We start from the raw sequence: 22,260 nt of genomic DNA, 5'->3' as shown, positions 1-22,260 counted from the left end.
AAATCGTACCCGGTTCTTCTCCTAAAACCTCTCAGAGAAGACTGTAGCAATTGCTGAAAATCTTTCTACCTCTTTCTTGAGTCTCTGGAGATTAACAGCAACTTCTTAACTTAAGCACTCCTTGTGAACCTTGACTTATGCCTTTTTAAACTGCACATAATTCCAGTTAAGGTTAGGCTTTAAGAAAGGCTGCTCTTTGCACTTGAGCTCCAAACACGCTCACGTGATGAAAAGAGCATGTTTCTTGCAGATCAGGCGTACCCGCGATAAGAAACACGTAGCAACAAGTACCACGCACTCACGCTGAAAAAATTGCATATATTTTGCAGAACACGCGCACACGTAGCTGAATACACGTAGCAATATTTACCACGCATGCGCGCTGAAGAAAACACATAGTTTTTTGAAGAACGTGCGCAAACGCAAAAGAAAACACGTATCTACACTTTCCGCACACACGTGCTGGAAAAAGTATGTGGATTTTGCATATCGCGTGCACGCACATCAGAATACACATATCTACAAATACCGCGCACACGCGCTGAAGAAAGTATATTGATTTTGCAGATCGCACGCACACGCAGGAGAGTTCTCGCATGCACAGAAATCTGTATGCAAGCGTGGAAGTAAACCCGTCACTGAGAGGAACCGCACCTGCAAACTACTTAGCGTAAACAAACACAAACCTTACGCGCACTTACAAATGAAGATGACTCTAGGAAATTATGGGCAACAGTTTTTAAAACCAAAGGAAAGTCACTTATCTTTAGTATGGTTTTCAATAGTACTTCAGGATTTCCACTCTTCAGAGAATTCTCCTGACAGCCCAGACACTTCTCTGAAAGCGCCGAAAGAGGACAGCAGGACTACAATGAACATTCTAAACTGTCACTCTGCCTTTCATTGTCGTAGCCCGAGCTGAGAGGACGAGTCTTGTAGCTGCTCCTGCTGAAGTCTTGGGCCTTGTGGAACTGAACTTTCAGGTCTCTCGCAGTCGAGCACCTACCCATAATTTCCTAGAGTCGTCTTTAAAAAGAAAACTCCAGCTTTGAACAATTTATTCGCACTGTTTTTAAGAGCGCGTGTAATTTTGTTTTCATTTGTAAGTGCACGCGAGGTTTGTGTTTGTTTGCGCTAAGTACTTTGCACGTGCGGTTCCTCACTGTGACGTGTTTACTTCCATGCTTGCATGCGCACCTCTCCGCGTGCGAGAACTCTCCTGCGTGTGCGCGCGATCTGCAAAATCCACGTACTTTCTTCAGCGCGTGTGCGTGGTAATTGTAGATACGTGTAATCTGTTGCGCGTGTGTGCGCTCTGAAAAATGCACGTATTTTCTTCAGCGCTTGTGCTTGGTAACTGTAGATACGTGTAATCTGTTGCGCGTGTGCGCGATCTGCAAAATCTATGTACTTTTTTCAGTGCGTGTGTGCGGAAAGTGTAGATACTTGTTTTGTTTTGTGTTCGCAGGCATTCTACAAAAAACGATGTGTTTTCTTCAGCGCGTGTGCACGGTAAATATTGCTACGTGTATTCAGCTACGTGTGCGCTTGTTCTGCAAAATCTATGTGATTTCTTCAGCGCGAGTGCGCAGTACTTGTTGCTACGTGTTTCCTATCGCGGGTGCGTGCTAACTGCAAGAAACTACGTGCACTTTTCATCGCGTGAGGATGTTTGGAGCTTAAGTGCAAAGAACAGCCTTTCTTATAGGCTAACCTTAACTGGAACTATGTGAAGTTTAAAAGGCATAATTCAAGGTTCACAAGGAGTGCTTAAGTTAAGAAGTTGCTGTTAATCTGCAGAGACTCAAGAAAGAGTTAGAAAAATTTTCAGCAATTGCTACAGTGTTCTCTGAGAGGTTTTAGGAGAAGAACCAGGTACGATTTTTAATACTTTAGTTAAGGATAAAAGTCTCTAAACTTAGATATTAAGTAATGAGAGGATCTCTGTTTGTTTATGTATTCTCTACAGGTTCAGCATCAGCTAGTCTTGGCATCGCCAACCTGGTGTTTTTTTATGTTATCCTCTTCCCCTTTCCCTTTGGGGTGTAGTAAGCAGAGCTGAGTTCTATCTAGTTCTGAGTATTACACTTCGGGGGAGTTGTCGGGGGGTTCAGTAGCTTCCGCGGACGCAGGAATACTCTCAGCCTGACAGTGCCTTTGACCATTCACAGCATTGTGGGTGTGGGTTGTAAGGCCTGCCCCTACCATAAACCTTAGTGATGGCATTTGGCATGATAAATAAGGGACCCTCACAGCACACACAGACACTGATTCCTGACTCCATCCTGATTTTCTGCGTGGCACCCTGTTCCTGAATTCTTCATCTTTGTTCCTGATTCCAGATTTCTTTGCAAAGCCAAGGCCTCTGCATTGCTGAACTCCTTTTTCTTTTTTTTGTCAATATTTTTATTGAAACATCCATACACATTGAGTTCTTACCGATATAAAACAGTTGCACCATTATTTGATTGCAATTCAACAATTCCGGCCCAATGACTCCAGTCGACTGGGTCATCTATCAAAATTCGCCAGCTTTATAAACTTCAGCAATTGTCGCTGTGACCAATTAATTTATAACAATGGATTGACATTTCATTTTAACAACTATGATTCTATTAGTAATTTCGCAAATACCTTTGGGGATGTATTATTGCAGTTGTATGTTCTGTAGCATTCTTCATTAAAGGGAAAAAAAAAAGGAAAACCAAAACCTTCACCAGCATCCCCCTATGATCCGGGCATTACCCCCAGTGTACTGTACCATCCCCCCGTTCTGGTACCAGTTCGATAGGGTCCTTCCCCCACTCTAAGCCATTCAGGGCTGAAGGAGATATTTGACCAGTCTTGGTTGGAAGAACATGTGTTCCTTTTCCTCCACATGCTCTAGGAATGGGCCCCAAATATGTCGGAATTTGTCTGTCCGGTTCTCTATTGTGGCCGTTAGCTTCTCCATTCCCAAAAGCTCCCAGACCTAGACCCACCAGTGTGCAATGTGGGGACTCTCTGAATCGCATGCGCGTAAGGCGGGCCGCCATCAGTAGTTGAGTGATTAGCTGCACCCTGGGACCAGATTGTGGATAGGATCCATCCTCAGGGGAATCGCCCAAAACCATCACTGACGGGTCCATGGGGAGGAGGGATCCACAGATGTCCTTGATTTTGGATCGAATCTCCAGCCAGAAGGACTGAATAATCAGGCAGTGCCACCACATGTGTCCTTTAGCACCACACCCATGCCAGCAAACATCAGGGTAGTCTACATTCATGGCGTGCAACCTCTGCAGCGTGAAATACCATCGATAGCATATTTTAATTGCGCATTCCCTAACAGTTGTGCATCTAGAAGACTTATGTGCTCTGTCCCAGATTCTTTGCCATGATTCAGGAGCTATCTCCCTCCCCAACTCCTTCTCCCATGCTACCATGTAAGATCATTTTTTCTCCTATGGGACTATTTCTAGGAGTCGGTAGCATGTTGCCACTTTGTGGGAGCGTTGTCCTTCTGCAGCAGTTAGCTCTATGCCTGTGGGAGGCCTGATAGCAGCTTTTTTAACGGACGGGTTGGTGACCCAGTGCCTGAGTTGTATGTATTTAAACGTTTCGGTTTCTGGGAGGTTAGATTTCTCCTTACATTGAATAAAGGTCAAGGGGATATTGTTCCTGACCAGTTACGGTATGATCTAGGATGAAGCCCTGGAGTGAAGGCAGGGTTCTGTGTGATCGGGGTCATGGGGCCCAGACCCGGGGCCAACCCCCTTAAGGGGATCTGCCTATCCCAGCATCTAAGCGTGGAGCTCGTAGTTGGGAGAAGTGGAAGTTGAGAGGCCCGTACTTTCCGCGGCAGGAAAGGGAGGTGGGAGAGGGGAGCCGCGGCAAATAGTTGCTCTATGTCCTGCCATTTGGGGGAATCCTCTTGGATAGCCCAACCCAGGATGGGGGAGATTTGAGATGCTTGATAGTATCTTAAAATGGAGGGGAGCCCTAAGCCTCCAAGCAGCCTACCTCTGATGAGGATCTTCACTGAATTCTGGGTGTTTTACGCTGCCAGATAAATCGGCATATCTCTTTCTGCAAATCTTGTAAATCCCGCTCTGGAATATGGACTGGGAGTGCCTGGAATGCATAAAGGAGTCGAGGTAACAGGGTCATTTTAACGGCTGTCACACGCCCCAGCCATGATATCTCCTGGGGAGCCCATTTTAGTAGAGACTCCTTTGCTTCTTTTATTAGCGGGGGAATATTGGCCCTCACCAACCCAGAGTAATTAGGAGTTAATTGCACCCCCAGATATGTTATTTTGGAGATTACCCACCTAAGGGAAAATGTATTCTGTAAGGCATTTAGTACATCAGGTGTTTCAGATAAATTCAGCCCCTTTGATTTGGCCATGTTTATTGAGAAGCCCGAGATCTGCGCAAATCTATCAAGCAGGGCCATGAGCAGGGGCACCGAGGTCTGAGAGCCTCTCAAAAAGCAGAGCACATCGTCTGCATATAACGCGACTTTGTGATTCTGATCCTTTACCTCGAACCCTTGGATTTCGGGATGTAGATGGATATGTTGTTCTAGTGGATCCATTGCTAGAGCAAAGACCAGAGGTGATAGGGGACACCCCTGCCTGGTCCCTCTGCCGAGAGGTATCTGTGGAGTCCAATGAGCGTTGACTCGAATTTGGGTGGAGGGGATCCAGAAGTTGGCCAAGATCAACTTGGAGAATTGCTAGCCGAAACCAAAGCCCTTTAGGACTAAGTGTAGGTAGTCCCATGACATGCTGTCAAAGGCCTGATGGGCGTCTAGGGATAATAGAGAAAGAGGGCCTGATATGGTGGGGGCCAGGGCTATTAGATCTATTGCTCTCCGAATGTTATCATGGGTCGACCGGCCCTGAATAAGCCCGTCTGATCTCTGTCTATTAATGTAGGTAATACCTCCCCCAGACAACGCGCTATGATTTTACTGAACAGCTTGGCGTCAGTATTGAGCAAGGCTATGGGCCAATAGGAAGTGCAATCTGCCGGATATTTTCCGGGTTTTAGAATTAGGGTAGTGTATGATTCGGCCATATATTGTGTAACCGATCCCGATTCCCAGAGAATGTTTAATAGTTTTGTGAGATGCGGTGTGAGTTCTTTTGCAAAGGTTTTATAGAATTTGTTTGTGAATCCGTCTGGGCCCAGAGCCTTGCCAATAGGGAGGGTTTTGATGACAAATTCCACTTCCTCCCCCGATATTGGAACTTCTAAGGTTTCTATTAGGGATTGGGTAGCTGTGGGAGCTCCGCTTTGTCTATAAACTCTTTAGTGAACAGCGGGTCCCCCACATGTGGGGTTGCATGTTCCTTGAAAAATTCTTCTATGATGCAGCATTTGCCCTCCTCAAAGTATGTGCCTTTGCTTGATTTGTCTCTCAGAAAGTCTATTCTGTTTTGTTTGGTCTGCTTACCTAATTTGGCCGCTAGTAATCTGTTTGCTCTATTTCCTTTTGTGTAAAAAAATTGTTTGGTGCACATCATACCATAGGCCGCCCTCCCCACGTGATGCGCTTCCAGCGCTTTTTTAGCCGTCCTGAGGTCTCTTAATGAGCGCCGAGAGGGTTTCTTCTTGTGTGCCCCTTCAAGTCTGAGAACTTCCCCCTCTAATTGCGCTCACAACAGTTTCCTAGCTCTCCCGCATTGTGCTGCCTGTTCTATTAGATGGCCCCTGACTACCGCTTTACCTGCTTCCCATATTGTCCCCCAGCCCACCTCCTGTGTCATTTTTGCTGTAATATAACTCCATAGTTTCTCTAATGTGAGCACGAATCATTGGATCGTCTAGTAGAAAATCATTTAGCCTTCAGGGGGGTCTCATGGGGGAGAGAGGGGCAGTTCGGAGGGGGGTTATGGACAACAAGACCGGGGAGTGGTCCGCTAATGCCTCTGAGTATTTCTACCTCCAATACATTTTGAATCAACAAGTCAGTTATAAAAAAAATATCTAGTCTTGAGAATTGTCAGGTACTGTTAGGATACAGTGACATAATCTGGGACATTAGGTCTGGGGAAAATTAGTATAGAAAGGTTTTTGGAAGTTATTATGAGTTTAATTTTAAAACAGCCAATTTTGCCCTTAACATTCATTGCAGTCTATGGAGAATGCCCCAAGCCAAGATGGAGGTTCTCAGTCTAAGTTCTGATTGGCTGGTGATTGTTTATAGGGAAGACAATGAACATTCTAAACTGCCTTTCATCGTCTTTGCCCAGCTGAGAGGTCGCGTATTAAGCTGCTCCTGCTTAACTTGTTCAGGGGTTTCAAGTTTCAAGCGGTCGAGCGGCTTATTTGGAAAAGCAAACAGGAATCTTGCGGAGATTCATTTTGGCACTGAACAGGAGTAAGAAGATTTCGAGTTATCCAAGAAAAAAGAAAGGTTTCAAAGACTCTTCACAAGATAAGTCCTTTTAAAACTCAAGACTCTTTCTATAATGTCATTGTAGAAGATTTAATCTGATTTTCAAGTTCATATAAAAAATATTTACTAAGAACTTTATTGCTGTCGCATGTTTGGCTTTGCTACGCTACGTTTTCTATCAAGCGCGTGGTTTTTCCGTTAACAGAAGCCTGCGCGTGAGAGACTTCGCTTGAGTATCTAGCGCGAGCTCTTTGGTGTTGCGTGTTACTCTTGTGCGTGTGTTTTTTCTACCCGCGGTTGAACTTCAGCGTGTGTACATCTTGTTTTAAGCGCGTGTGGATTTTTCCCGTTTTTCTGACTTTAGCGCGTGTGCGTGTGATCGCATCTTGGACTAAGCGCGTGTGGATTTTTACCCGCGGTTTGTCGTCAGCGCGTGTGCTCGCATATTGGATTAAGCGCGTGTGGATTTTTACCCGCGGTTTGTCGTCAGCGCGTGTGCTCGCATATTGGACTAAGCGCGTGTGGATTTTTACCCGCGGTTTGTCGTCAGCGCGTGTGCTCGCATCTTGGACTAAGCGCGTGTGGATTTTTACCCGCGGTTTGTCGTCAGCGCGTGTATTTGCATCCTGGACTAAGCGCGTGTGGATTTTTACCCGCGATTGAACTTCAGCGCGTGTGCGTGCTTTCGTTTAATCGCGTGTGGATTTTTTCTGTGGTTTCGATTAGCGCGTGTGGTTTTTTCCTGCAGTTTATTCTACAGCGCTTCAACGATCTTCACTCAGGTTGGATCCCTATGCGAGTTCAAGAGATTTCCACGTGAGATTTTTGACGCAAGTTTCAAGAACTGTAATTTAAGTAAAAACACTCTAATAAGAAATTTATAAGAAGAAATATAAATATTTTCCAGAAACACTAGAACTTCCATTTACTTTTAATGAACTTAAGACTTTGTTCAAGCTTCTTGAGTTTAAAGAAGATTACCTGCAAAGTTAATTTCACATTCATGGACCTACTAAGAAGGCTGAATGATCGTTGAGATTCAAGTCAACTAGTAAGGAAGTCTAGTCAGCTTATCACTTCTCTGGGCATACTGTAGAGAAGTTCCAGGTATGGTTTTTACTTTATTTGGTAAAGGATATTGATACTTAAGGTTAGTATAGTGCCTCATGAATAACAAGGTGTATTATATGTTTATGTTTTACCACAGGTGAAGAACCAGCTAGTCTTAGCTTCCAGCCTGGTGTTTGTTAATTTGTCCCTTCCCCCTTTCCCCTGGAAGTGAGGTAAACTGAGCAGTTTATAGTATCAGCTCAGAGTGCCACATTTTGGGTGGATTGTCGGGGGCTCAGCAGCTTCTGCAGACACCAGGATCTCAGCCTGACAAGAATCCCCCATGTACTGCTGAAAAATATGTGTAATTCTTTTCGTCCTGATGACGGTATCTCCACACCTCGATCAAAGAATGATCTTTCACGGTATCTCCACACCTCGATCAAAGAATGATCTTTCAACACGGAGGTGAGAGTCTTGAAGTTGTTCCCATCATTTACTGTTGTTGGTAGTGTTTTGTCAACCAAGGGGTTGATTACAGCATTAAAATCTCCTCCTCGAATCACCTCCCCCTCGGCGTGGTCAAATAAAGCTTTAGACAACTTCGTGAAGAACTGGCTTTGATTAGTGTTTGGGCCATAGATGGAGACCAGGGTGACTTTGCGGCCGTCTAGTGTGGCATTAACCAGCAAAAACCTCCCTTCCTCATCTCGAACCTCTCCGTGGGACTTAAAAGAGATCCCCTTGCGCACCAAAATGGCAACCCCTCACTTCTTCAGACCGCTTGATGCAAAGAATCTGATGGGATAAAGTCTATCATTTAGGCAGAATTCATCCGCCAGTCGTAGGTGGGTCTCTTAGAGAAACAGAAAAGAGGCATCTAAGGACTTCAGTCTGTGGAGGAGTGCTTTACGTTTCAAGGGGGAATACAGACCTTGCACATTGAGCGAGATGAATTTATAGCTAGGGGTTGCCATTGTACGGTCGCTCAGGTTTCTGCCCCAAGTTGAGTCTCCCGGCCAGCGCCGGAGTGAGATACTTTCTTAGGTTGAATATTGCGGTGCAACCAGAATGAGGGCTGTGGTGAAACAAAACATAATCTCCCTCTGCCAGCGTCAGAGTTGAGAAATACATAAAAAACTCAAAAAGGAACTTATAATAAAGGCAGATAATACCAGTTAAGCTAGTTGTTTCCATCAAAAATTGCAGCGTTCTTAGTCCCCAAGGTAATTTAAACCAAGTACAAACTATGTCGGGCGCCATCCAATCCGGCGCCCAAGTTCGGCTCTTAACACAGAATTTCCAATGCCCAAAATCAAACTAAACAAGGGTTCGGAGGTAACAAGTGAGTGCCGTAGGTAATCTGAACTTTAATATAGAGGGATTGGTCCCTTGCTGCGGTCTTATTTTAGGCCTCAGGTGAAGCGTTCTTAGGTATCTTTCAGGTGCAGAGAGGGAATCGTCCAGTGCTATCTATGATCCCCCACTCCACCGACAAGTCTCCCTCATCGGGTCATGGCAGGGATCAGGCGATGTCCCAGCGGCGTACCGTCTCCAGAATGAAAGTGAAAATTGGACCTCGTGCCTTCAACCTGTACAGATCTCAGCCCAACTATTCTCTTCCGACGATGCTGGAGATGGAGCCTCCTCAGAGACTTTAGTTGTTTTCCTTAACTCAGGTTCTCCGCTCGGGACTATAGCGGGCTGTGGTCTGCGACGGGATCTCCCCCGCCCAGACTTCGGCGCCGGACATGAGACGGAGCCATTCTCCTCCTGGGACCATGGGTTGTGGTCCACGTCGTCGGGTGTCCCCTCCATCAGGCTTTTCGCTTCTTCCTCCGAGGAGATTATGTGGTGTTGATTGCTGAGTTCCAACATCAGCTTGCACGGGAACCCCCAGCGATAACGGATCTTCCGGTCTCTCAACCAGGTTGTCACTCTTTGCAGACGCCGTCTGCGTGCCAAGGTGTATGGGGCTAGATCCTGAAATAGTTGTATCTCTGTGCCCAGAAATCGAATTGAGTCTGAGTCCCTGGCTGCCGCCATGATGTCTTCCTTCTGGCGGTAGAAATGCACCCGGGTGAGCACATCTGGAGTTAAGTTTTTCCTCATCTGAGCTGAAGAATACACTCGGTGAGTTCTGTCTAATTTTAAATCTTCATTTGGTGACAACTCCAAAAGGGCCCTAAAGAGTGTCTCAACGTATTCCGCCAGGTCCCGGTCGGGAATCTTCCGGGGCACCCCACGGAGGCGTACGTTGTTTCGTCTCGACCTATTTTCCAAATCAGCCTGTTTTGCCCAAATGTCCTCTAGATGCTCCTCAATGACCTTTACTCTTCCCGCCAAGGCTTCAGTGTCATGGGATTGCACACAGGTAACGTTCTCCAGGTCATTAACTCTAGATTCCAGCCCCCCAAGGTGAGATGTAAGGTCTGCCAGCGACTGGGCCAGGGAGTCTTTGGAGGTTTTGATCTCCTTCTTAATTTCCTGGGTGATGTCTTGCTTAAAGGACTTAAACATACCTTCCAAATCCTCCCTGGACACAGCCATGTTGGTGATCAACCCCGGGTCTGAAGCCGGAATAATTTCAACTGTGGCAGTGTTCGTGGTGGGTGGATCTCCAGGCTGTGACGTTAGGTAGGCTTGTATGCTGTGTATTTTCTTTTTAACCCCTGTTTTGGGCATCCCCTGGCAGTGTTGCAGATGTCGCTTTCTTAGCTTCACGGGGCAATCCAAAGTGCCTGAGGAGAGGGATATGCGGGAGCTCAAAGCCTGTGCTTTATTGTTCTTATGAGCTGTTAAATAATGTGTGCAGGCTCAGTTATGTAAAGTAGGATCCAATTTTTGTGTTGGGTCACCCTTTAAGACTCTCTTCCTGATAGTGAAGCTTTCGCCGTTGCTAAGCCCAATCTCAACACCGTTTCCCGGGGCTCCCGCATACCCCCAGGCTGTGTTTATTCGTGGCCCTTCAAGGCTCTTTACATGTCCAGGGTACTTTCTGTGTATGTTGTTAGGCTCCCATGGGGGTCGTGTGGATCCACCCTATTTCTCTGCAGATTTTAGGAGGCAGGGTGGGCCCCCCAGTACTCCGGGCTGTAGATCTCAACCCCTCGGGGGAGGTGCCGCAAGAAAATCGGGGCCGATGAAGCAGTGTGGGCTCTTCTCAGCAGGACCCTGTGCCACTCACGCTGCCCAGAATGTAGCTCCCAAGGGGCCAGCATGGTGGGCGCAGCGCTGCCTTTAGAGCCGGAGGGCCAGTGAGTCCGCCTCTCCCTCCAGCGGAGTATCCGCTCTTCGGCCTGCGTGAGCGGGGGTCCCTCTGAATTCTACCAGCAAACCCCTGCACGCAAACCCCTGAAGCCGCGTTGTTGCTGGGGCCTGAGGCTGTAGGGACTTACTTGTAGGCCTGCGTTCTTCTCACGTCTGCCAGCTGGTGGGGTCCGCGGCAGCTCGGCCAGACTCGCCCGTCGAGGGGCCGCTGCGGTGATGCTGGGGGCCGGAGGGACGGCGAAGAGCCCCTCTCTTCTCTGACGATCTTCTGGAGTCAGCTGGGGGGCCGGTTGATTATAAATTTTCCCCCTCGTCTCGCAGGGGAGGAACCCCCCGGATGTCGCCGTCCACCTCCCGTGCCGCCCCGAGCCGAGCTCCCAAGGTGGCCACCCCGAGCCGAGCTCCCAAGGGCGGTCAGGGCCGATGCTGCAGTGTTGATGGGACCGAAGAGACAGTGGGCTTTCCCCGCACTTTCCCCCCGCCGGTGCTCCGCTACAGCCGGTTTGTTTCTTTCACCTCAGGTACAGCGTACTTGCAGGTCTCTTCATCATCTGCGCGCCCAATCCTCCATCGATATTCCTCGTTTGTCGCTGAAACCTAGGCCATCCACAAGGGTCCCGACTCCGACACGGCTCGAGTGAGGGATCCCCTCTCATGGGTTGCTCGAGATGTCGCGCTCTGCCATTTTGGACTTTCCTGGTGTTGGGATCTGCAGCTCTGAAAGTGCTCTAAATGAGAAGCTTCAGACTTCCAAACCCTCCAGCAGCCTCAACAGCATATCTTTTCGGTTCCATATTCATGTGGGGAGAAAATTCTTCATATAAACGGGCCAAATTGGTTGACTTGTGTGCATCAGAGCAGAGCTCAGAGGAGACACGACCGCATGCTGTGCCCCCTAGCCACGCCCCCTGCTGAATAACTTTTTCAGCTAGGCCCAAATTCTGAAGCAAACCCAAAACTTGAGGGAAGTATTTTGATCCAGTCTGGCTTGCTACCATAAATGCTTGCCTGCTCTAAACTCGCCATCCCACTGATCTACGGTCTCCAGTGACCAGAAAGGCCAATCCAGTGCAGTAACTCGAGGTGCCAGTCCAGCTGACCAGAACCGCCCAGCTGACCTATACCGCCAGATGTGCCCTGCTGTCCATTGTTAAACCCAACCCTAGTGATGACCAGAACCCTTGACGGTCCAAAATCTTAAACTTAAAGTGGTCTGTAAGTATAAATAGGAACCATAGTAAACCATAGCATATCTTGCCTTGTCCTATCCCAATCTATAATCCATCCTGTCTTTACTTTAAGAACCTATAATATTGTCAGAACCATTTTTTCAACCCTGTCTGTAATTCCTAGTGTTAGCGCCGATTTTATCTTCATTTTTGTTTTACTAGACCATAAGCCATTAGTGATTTTGAGTAAACAAAGTAATTCCCATAAAGAAAATGGGGTATCCGCCATGTCAATCAAGCGGCTGTGTAACTTTGGAGATTCACGGGTGGCATTCACTTTTTCTTAGCCATTAAATCTAGTTTAAGTAAAAGTAACCTGTCATTTTAAAACCGATTTTCTGTCTTTCACTGCTCTATTTTTCTTAAAACACCTCTCATTCAACCTTGCATAACTCCTTCAATTTAATAGCTAGAGACTTCATTTAAACTCTGACTTAAACGTAAGACATGTAGTTACATCCCAACATAAAAAAGCATCCCACAGTGTATTTCACCCATTTTTCTTAAAAACCGTTTAGTGAATTTTAGGCGGGAATTTGCAATTCTGTGAAGTTTTACTCGTGTGATTTTCAATTTCAATTATTTCCAAACTTCCATTAAGATTCAAAGTGTTTACTTTCCCTATACTGTAGCTTATATTTGTTAGCATCTTTTCAGTGTTGCTCCCATAGAGATTTATCTTGATTTAAGGACTTTTGCACACTTTTCATTGTTCCACACAGCCATTTTCAAATGTCGTTTTAATAGTGTAAGATTTCCAAACCGTTTTTCTCTTGTTTGGGGAGGGAAGGTTATCTCTAAATTCTCTGACTGATCTTTACTCCTGAATACCTGCTGCTTACTTACATCTGTGTAGAATTGCTTATTTGGGAGTTGAGAAATTTGCAGGGGGAAATCTTAACTTAAATGCTATCTTTCCAACAAGCCAAAACTGTTCTTTTCTCTGTGTTTTATATTCTGTGTTGCTAAAAGTGAATTCAACTGCATTACCTACTTTCTTATTTGTATTGTCACTACATTGGTGATTGCTGCCCCATATATTAAAGCATAGGTTTGATTTGAATTTTAAATAAATAAATATTACCTTTACCGACCAGCCTGATTCCTGGTCCATTGTGACCTGGGGGTATTTTGAGAAGGGGTCTGATATGAGTGGTATATCACTCAGAATATTGAACCTATGGACACAATAAAATAAGTATTTCATTTGCGCACTGCATACTAGGCTGAGACCAGAGTGTATTGCCGGATTGAAATCCTTAACGAGCAAGAAGCAGAACAAGGAGCCGTGTGGAAGCAGGAGAAGCTGAGAAGCCAACTAAAACCCCGGGAGTCCTGCTGGCATGACTATATAAGACGGAGATCACACATACAGGGAGGTGAGCAGAAAGCATTGTTGAGAAGCAGAGGGGAACCTGTGGACGAGGGACCGAGAGTGCTGAGCAAAACCCCCGGCAAACAGGCTTTCCTGCTCAGGGAGAAGCTGTTAAGGGAAGCAGAGCTGCCAGGTCTGGGTAAGTGCCGGAGTCCCCGGAACGACCGGAGCACTCCAAGGGACTGTGAAGTTAGTAGCGGTTTGCGGCAAAAAAAAGTTACTTTTATTGAGTAGTGAAATGAATGAAATCAGCAAATATGCCTTTATTGAATACCGAAACGAATTAAACACATAAAGCTGCCTTTATTGAATATTGAAACGAATGAAACCAAGTTACCTTTATTGAATACCAAATTAAGCCGGCAAAGCTGCCTTTATTGAATACTGAAACAAACAAAACAAGGAAAGGTACTTTACTGAACACTGAACTGACTGGAACACGCAAAGTTACCTTTCTTGAATACAAAATTGAATGAAAGAAGCAAAGTTGCATGAATCAAACAAAGCAGCATTTTTGGAATACTAAATTGAATGAAGAAAAACAAAGTTACATTTATTGAATACTGAATTAGATGAAATGCGCAAGACAGCATTTATTGAATATCGAACTGAGTGAGCTAAGTTAAACCACCTTTATTGAACATTAAACTGAGTGAAACCACCAGAATCTACATTTATCGAATACTGAAAGAAAGGGAAGAACAAACCTGTTAAATGTTGAACAATGAACTGAAAGCAATTAAAAACTAAATTGAATAAAAGACTCAGCGAGCAAAGTGGGAGTCAAGGTTGGGAAACCAGTTGTATATTAAAGTTCTGGAGCTGTTTCGGAGAAACCACTTCTTTGGCTGAATATTGAACTACTCAAGGAGGCCTGGAATTTCCTGGTTGCGTGACCTGTAATGGGTGGACCGTGTGGTCTAAAACGACACCAAGACCAGAGAACTACTATCTGTGGAATAAAGAACTGTTGAAAGGTGAAGCCAAGGTTCCTGGTTGCGTGACCTGTAAGGAGTGGACTGTGTGGTCTAAAACTGCGCCAAGACGAGAGAACGCGAACAAGGAGGTTTGCTATCGTGGAAGAAGGAAAAAATGTTTTGGTGTATACCAAACTTGGGAGGTGAACCCTAAATTGTAAAGAATTGTTGAGATACGAAACCAAAGCTCCAAGAGACTCCTTTTGTGTTGCCTTTTTTATATTGATATTTGTGAAGGAGACCCTGAGACCTGTTGCCCTGAAATTGCTTATTGAACTTGGGGAAGGGCATCCTGACCTGTACAGAAGCGTGGAACTTTATTGCTTATTGAACTTGGGGAAGGTCATCCTAACCTTTACAAACGTGTGGAATGTATTGCTTCAAGTCTGAAAGAAGGTAAACTGAACATTGTAATTAACCTATTGACATTTGGGGGAAAAGAAGCTGAAGATTAAGCTTGAGCTGGAAATAGCTCAGAACTTTACTTTTGGAACACTGTTTAGTTTATGGTTGACATCCCTACACATTGATTTGTATTAGTTGTGAGGGCAAGTATAGGTTTTGGACACAGAGACTTTTCAGTTCAACATATTGACACAGACTTTCCTTAGTTTCTTTAGGTAGGGAAATCCCACCGTAGCACAGGGCAAGTAAGGCCTTAATCCATCCTGAAATTTTAGTTAATAAACGCTTTTGATATACTTTGAAACTGTTGTCTGTGTCTCCTTTCATGATGCAACCCTCACACATCATGATCACTATACCAATGATTTGAAAATGAGGTACAATAAGCCAAGGCCTTTTCCATAAAGAAGGTTCCTGCAGTTTAAACATGAACTGTGATTTTTGAATGTGTGCATACGAGAGTTTTAACAGGGCTTCTTGTTGGGAGATTATCTCTATTCCCAGTGGGAAGCCCTTGAGTATTAGTTTTACCTGTGGAATTCTTTTTAAGCTATTAACTTAGGGTAATTTTCATTAGTCAGCTAAAGTTCTCATTACATAAAAGGTTGGAGAGCCGCGTCTTAGAGCTTACTAGGTTATGGTCAATTAGGTTTTTGGGCATGAAATGTAGATTATGAATTACTTTTGGCATGTAGTCCCCACGGCTCAGTTCAATGGTATTTCCTTCATTTTCTAGGGGCTTCGGCCTGCTTTTCTGCTACCAAAGGCTTGCATTTGCATATTAACTACCATTACTTGCTGTGTACTGTGCTGCCATACAATATGTTAAGTCTGTATCCTAAAGGGTGTTCTTTTTTACAGATGGAATGAAAGTCCTCTCTTACAGTCAGGCACAAGATCGCCAAGTTCAGAAGTATCCGTCGTTCTATGAGCACAAAAGGCACGGCGCAATGCCCAAAGCAGATCCTCTGAGGAAAAAAGTACACCTCTACTTTATTACAATGCCAAACATGCGACAACCAGAAAATAAAACACAACTACAGGGGGCTTTTGTCTTTGGCCTGATTTTCACTTTGTAGGGAGGATATGGTTGTTTGACGTCAGATTAAATATGCAGTTTACATTCAGGTAGCGAACAGAACCCCAGTCTTTGACCTTCTTCAATTTCTTGTAGTGCGTCAAATCACGATATTAGGGGTATACCGAAAATTGTAGTGCTCATTTTTAATGATCCAAATAGAGGGTGTGTGTTAGGAATATGATACTGTATATTTGAGTAGTTGGATGGGTGCCAACTTCACTTATTTATTGGTTGGGCCCAGGAAGTGACATGAAATCACCAAAGTAGAAGAGAGAACCATGAGACCTCATGTTATGAGCACCTATGGAATTTACTCCAGCCAATCAGCTGCACATGATCATAGTCATTGACAGATGCATGCCCATGTGTGAAGCTGGTGGGTGCTGCCTAATCCCCCTGTTCCCTATGTGCCAGCATGCCCTTGCCCCCCACGGTCCCCTGACCACCACTCCTTCCCCCTGCCTACCCTCGTAACCCACACCTGTGCCAAGCACTGTGCAGGCCTAGTTTTTAACATCCAGCCCCATGCTAGTCACATTTAGAACTTTCTTGAAGACTGGCCCAGGCCCATAGTCTGTATCGGTCCTATGCAGTGTTCTATACGTAGACATACCTCAACCTACTATTGCATGTAGGAGTAAATGGGAGACAGATATTGGTAAAGAATTCTTGGATAGGGAATAGGCTATTATTTGCTTAAATGTTAAGGTTTCCCGTGAACTTCATATCCCCATGGAGTTTATGTTTATGTTATGTAACATGTATGTAATATTTTTTTGTTTGTTACTTATAAGGAGGATGCCTGTATTATGGGATGTGTTCACAGTATACTGCTCTCTACCTACATGGGTTGTTATTCTGTACTCCTCTGATAGAGGTAGCAAGAGTGTGCATTCTTTTTCCCTTTTCTCTCATTGCTGACATAAGGGTGTTAATACATTTAGTTGTTTTTTACTGTTATGTAGTTTACACTGCTGATTGAATGTACTCAATAGTTGATCTCTCTTTGCTGGGCTGCAGGAATGTTAAGAATATTAAAATAGTAAAATGGCTTCCTTACAGTTCTTGCTTTTACACCTAATGTCAATTTGCGATGGATATCTCTATATACTGTATGTACTGTTGTTCTTGTTTTGTAATGCATAGATCCTGGTACGTCTTGAGATCAAACAAAAAATATCAACAAGTGTGGCACAACTTTGGCAACCTCCAAGTGGAAATGTGCTTTTTACATTCTCAACATCTGGTGCCTATATTAGTATCCCAGAAGACAGTGCAGCATCAACATCGAAGACTAATCGCTGGTCTGGGCGAACAGAGATTTCTAGAATACAACAGTCAAGGCGGAACCGTAAGTGATCCAATCCTACCCGTAGGTAACAATCCCCCCCTGCACATGCATCAAACAAACCACCCCAAACGAATTACCACAGAAAGGGTTAGGCGTCAGAAGAGGGACTTGTTGTCAGTCGCAATGTCACTGGGCCTAGTAACATAGTTGTTTTGTTTCACCCCTTACCCCTCCCTTGCCTTGTCGCGCTCTGAAACACATGTGTACGAGCGCGTTATAAATACAATATCTATTCAATTCAACCCCTTCCCTGGGCCGGTTTCCTAAGTAAAGGGCTGCAGCTGTGCATGCCTGGGAGGACTGTTTTTATTGGTTGCTGGTACTTACCTTCCTATGCCTCTCTGGGGGTGGGTGTAAAGACTGGTAGGGGGTGTCTGTACTTCCGCTCTCTATATGGTAGAGGAGAGGCACAGAGGACCCCAGCCAAGATTCTCCATTGTGGTAGCAATGGACGAGCAATCAAGGCCTAGCTTCTCAGGAGGTGATGCAGGCTGGTTCTTAAGTACAGTGTAGTCCCCGAATCCCCACAAAGGAATGTCCACACACTGTATTACTGAAAACACAGTCTTTATATAATTAATATTCAAAGGTATGTACACGATCACAATAATGCACTTTATACTCGGAAGTCAATAATGATAAATATATACAATTCTAAAGTGGTACCACTAATGTTATCCAATCTCATTAAAGTGCATCAACTGTACGGTTAAAATGTCACACAGATTAATAACGAGGAAACCAGCAATAGAGATAGGAAGGGGAACGTAAGATGGTTAAAACAATAGGCAGAATACTGGCCCCGTACCCTAGACACAGTTCTGTGTGGAGATCCCCCCACCTGGGCAACCTGTAAAATAAGGATATATAGCACAAGCCCAGTCCATATGTTCAATAGTCTCACTTCTTCCTATTAAGATTTTACCCCCCAATGTACCTGGTGGAGTAGAGTTCTCCGACGATGCGTCGACCGATCCTTCTTGAGTGCCTCCCTTTCAGGCGGGAGCCACGGATCGTCGAGAGGTGTCGGGGAACTTGGCGGGCGTTCGGTGTCGGGGAATCAACGGCCCTTCTTGAGTGCCCTCCCTTTAAGGCCGGAGTCACGGGTCGTCGAACGTCCGACGGTGAACAGGTGGAACTACGACAGGGAAGTGACAGCTTCGTTCCTAGCGGTGCTCATCGACGACAGAGCGTTGGCGTCCTGCAAGGAAGAGGCGTGCGGGGCACCTCGGTGGCGATAGTTCTGGACCGCAAAGAGATGATGAAGAACTGTGGCCCAGCAAGGGCGTCGAGTCGTCGGCGTCTCTGTGGTCCTTAGGTGGCGGGAAACCCACTGGTGGATGCTCCTAGGCGCGTCGACGGTCGGGCCTTCTCCGGCGGGAGACAAGCGGATGACGATGCAGACGAGAGCGTCCGATGATCAATGGAAGTTCTTAGGCAAACAGGAGCACGGTGGCTCCGGTCGGCGACGACGGTCATCGACAGTGACGGACAACAGTCCGGGTGCTTCTCCTTGGAGTTCCGCAGCAGTCCCCGTATCGGGTCGGCAGCCTGTCGAAGGTCTGTCTACCAGGGAGCATTGGCAAAGATCAACTGTGCACGATAGTCCCTCGTTGCTCGGGAAGAGGGCGCCTTACCAGGTCCTCTCTGGGTCAGTCCTTGGAGGCACAGCAGCTTTCAGATTGTGAAGGAGAGCAACAGCAATTCTTCTCGTCCAGCAGGGCTTCAAGGTCAAGCGTCAGTTACTCCAGTTACTCGTTGTAGTGGACTTCAGCTTCTGAACACGATTCCTAGCAGTGAGAGGTCCCCATATATACTATTGATCTCCCATTCATTCCGCTGGGTCACACTCAAGCATCCAATCACGACTATGGGCATTCATTCATGCAGGCAGGCAGCCAATCAGGCACACGAGGTATTCAGGCCATTCATTTCTCTCCAGACACTCACAAGTTATGTGTTTTGGGACGAGTACCGAGCCATTCAACACTCCAATCTGCATTCACACCGGTTTCGGGCAGGGTTGTCTCAGTCATTGTGTCAACCACCAGATACTAGACACCCACAACACAGAATGCATATTCGTCACACACGCTATTCACCCAGGTCCCACCCACAGGAGGTACCCACAACATACATCACCGGGAAGGCTCCAGCTAGTCTGGTCGGGCCTTCACAACAACACCATATATGGTATTTCCACCCAACAGCCAGTCAGGGGGAAGGGACAGAGTCAGGGCTCCCCAGGACTTTGGGAAAACAAGGTAATGGGTAATAGAAAGCAAGAGGCCACCGGGGCCATCCTGTTTTCCATCAGGAATCAACTGATCCCAATGGCAGGGCCGGGGTATCCCAAAATGGAGGATACTCCGCGCACCTGTCAAATTCAGCATGGAGCTGCCACCAGCCCATACCCTGCTCTGTGGGCCACCCACAGGTGCCCAAAAACATACACTAGGGGCACAGGGTTGTACCCCCACAGGTGCCCAAAAACATACACTAGGGGCACAGGGTTGTACCCCCACCCATGGGTGCCATAAGGGTATCCCACGGGTCTGTTCACCAAACCAAAAGAAAGAGAGCTGCACCGCCAGGAGTCCCGCATGAACTCCTGCGTGGAAAACACGACAGAACACACGATAAAGAGCAGTAAAGGACAAGGATACGGAGGCCCTGTCCCTCCGATGCATTTCCAGCATCAGTGGGTCTCGCTGGGACACACGATGTAAGTGGTGGAGGGTCATCCTCTTGGATTCCACTACACTGCCTGGGTTTCCTCTGCCTGCTGGCGGTTGCCTCCCCACTGCTGCAAACACAGTATGTTCTGGCTTATCTGTCTTCCTGGACTTCCCTCACCATCAATGTTCCCCCTGCGGCTTCGTGTGGTGAGGCATTGGCTATGTTAGTTTTGAGTTTCACTGTGGTTAATTCTTTTCCTGCTTTCAGCAGTTCAGCCTGGATGTTACAGGCTGTTGGGGTGGGGAGGATAGGGAGGCTGCAGATTTGGTCCCCCCCCCCTCTTGTGGGAAAGGGGTGTAGATTCCCCTGAGATATTTCCCTTGATCATAGAAGTGCCTCAGTGGGTTGACCTACTCTGTCCTCAGACCTCCCATCCCTGTAACTGTGATTTTGGCTTCCTGCAAAAGTCCAGCTTTTTATTGTGTAACCCAGAGGGATTATGGGAGTTGTTTCTTCCCTTCCTGCCCTATGGAAACAACCTTGGTGACCCGGTATTTCATAAATATACCTGTATTGAACAGCTTACAAACCAAGGCAAGCTATCCTATGTGAATTTTGCCTTTTGATGTTGGCACGTTTTAGCAAACACATGGAGAGATGCATGTCCAAATGTGATACCAGACTTAGTGGGTTTGACATGTCTAATGAAACCCTTTCAATTGTATTTGATGCTGATTGAAGTACAAACAGTTCAGGTGCAAATGACTTGTGGAAGTGCTGACATAGCCTGTAAAGCTCTGTTACATTTCAAATAAATGTTTTCTTTGTGGAGCACATGGAGACACATCACACTGTGAAAACATTGCCCTAGGTTTAATACTAAAACGAGTGCTCACTAATGACCATTATCAGCTTTTCTCATTCTGTTGTGAAAACAAGCGAACAGAGGGGTCCATACGCATGGAAGCTATTTGCTAAACATAGTGAGTGCCATTTTAAATGGAGCGGTGCATTATATTGAGGCATAATGCTTTTACGAGTCCATTTAATGCTCTGCCCCATTTTCTTGCAGTTACGAGACGGAGGAATGGCACAGAGAAGATATAGGAATTCTTCCGTGCATTTCTTCTCCGTCTTTTCGGTGCATTTCATTTAGGCCTGCATGGCATTTTCATGCAGGCGTAAAACAGGTGCATTCCTATGGAATCTGCCTTGGTTTTGCATCTGCTAAAGACCAGGCAGATAACATGGACTACTTTAGGAAACACTGTTTGCAAAGCCTAATTTTCAGGTAGCATTTACTTTTTTTTATAAGACTGAAAGGGAAATGAAAGAAAAAAAGTGAGTTTGCCTCAGTTTACTCTTTCCATTTGTTTGCCTTGTAAATGCTGCAAATTGTGTTTAGGGGACTGGCAGCACGTACATGCTAACGTTTGTGATCCGCTCTATGTAGTTTACATTTATTACAAAATGAGGCTGAATGTGTCATTTTGTGAAAACTCATATGGTATCTTACAAATACTGTTTTTATATTCTCAGACAGAACACAACCTCGCGAATGGACAGTTAGTTGAATGATTCCGATTTTGTAAGATGTTACCTAAAGCTTGAGAAGTTGCCATTTTGTGAATCTGATAGTATGGAATAAATGCATGTTTGGACACAGGTGTTAATCTTATGATGTAGATTCTGATTGGCTGAAATTGAAATAAACTGTGAGGATATCAGCCCTCATCTGGTGCTGAAATGTAAACATGTTTGCAAAACTCGTGTTATTCAATAGGGATACGCACCTTCGGGCTAAACACAGCTCTTTGAGATTACTTGATAAAAACATGCAGTGTGAAGGCACTGTTCCTTAGAGGCGTTACCAAAGTGGATGAAATTTAGAATGTAAACTGTATTGCAAAAACCTGGGTTATCCTATGAGACGCAGACCTTAGTACGTAGGGCAGCTGATCAAAACTGGTGATTAAATAAATAACACCAACTAGTCAGCATGGCAAGGATAATGCAAACCCCCCCACAAGTCATGATTGGCTGGCAAGGAAGTATGGACCTCATGAGTGGGCCTATACCCTCTACAATTAGCTGCACAGGGCAGCAGAGACCAACAGACCAGAGGCTATGCTCCTGGAAGAAGCCAAAAGGTGCAGTGCTGGAGGCAAGGTTGAGTCACAGGTTTGACTGTCTTGGTAAGAGAAAACAAGCTGCTAATTCTAGTGGATGGGCCATTATAGTAGCTTTCTCTATGGACCTAGAATTATCACTTAGCCAATTTTTATAAATTCTAATGTTGACATTTGCTTAAATAATTTGGAGGCAAACCTAAAATACAAAACTGAACTCATTTGATGAGAAAAGGCAAACCTCATTTAATATATGTCATGAGACAGTTTTCGGAGCCGAAATAAGCAATTTCTTGCAGCATATTTTTGTTTTCCATGGTTCACCAT

General features: G+C 45.6%; 1 protein-coding gene across 4 annotated transcripts in view; it reads left to right on the top strand.

Moving 5' to 3' along the window:
- The window catches only part of LOC138516193 (uncharacterized), a 402,743-nt gene that overhangs the window by 249,499 nt on the left and 130,984 nt on the right, over positions 1 to 22,260 (top strand). For all 4 annotated transcript variants that reach the window (XM_069631134.1, XM_069631133.1, XM_069631135.1 and 1 more), the window contains 2 exons: positions 15,555 to 15,673; positions 16,921 to 17,125. In XM_069631134.1, the coding sequence (XP_069487235.1) occupies positions 15,555 to 15,673; positions 16,921 to 17,125 (324 nt within the window). The remainder of the gene's footprint in view (positions 1 to 15,554; positions 15,674 to 16,920; positions 17,126 to 22,260) is intronic.

Source organism: Ambystoma mexicanum, chromosome 6q (genome assembly GCF_040938575.1).
Source record: "Ambystoma mexicanum isolate Mex_15411 chromosome 6q, UKY_AmexF1_1, whole genome shotgun sequence".
Taxonomy (NCBI): Eukaryota; Metazoa; Chordata; class Amphibia; order Caudata; family Ambystomatidae; genus Ambystoma; species Ambystoma mexicanum.
Note: the sequence above shows the minus strand (reverse complement) of the source record. Positions and strands in the feature narration are given on the sequence as shown.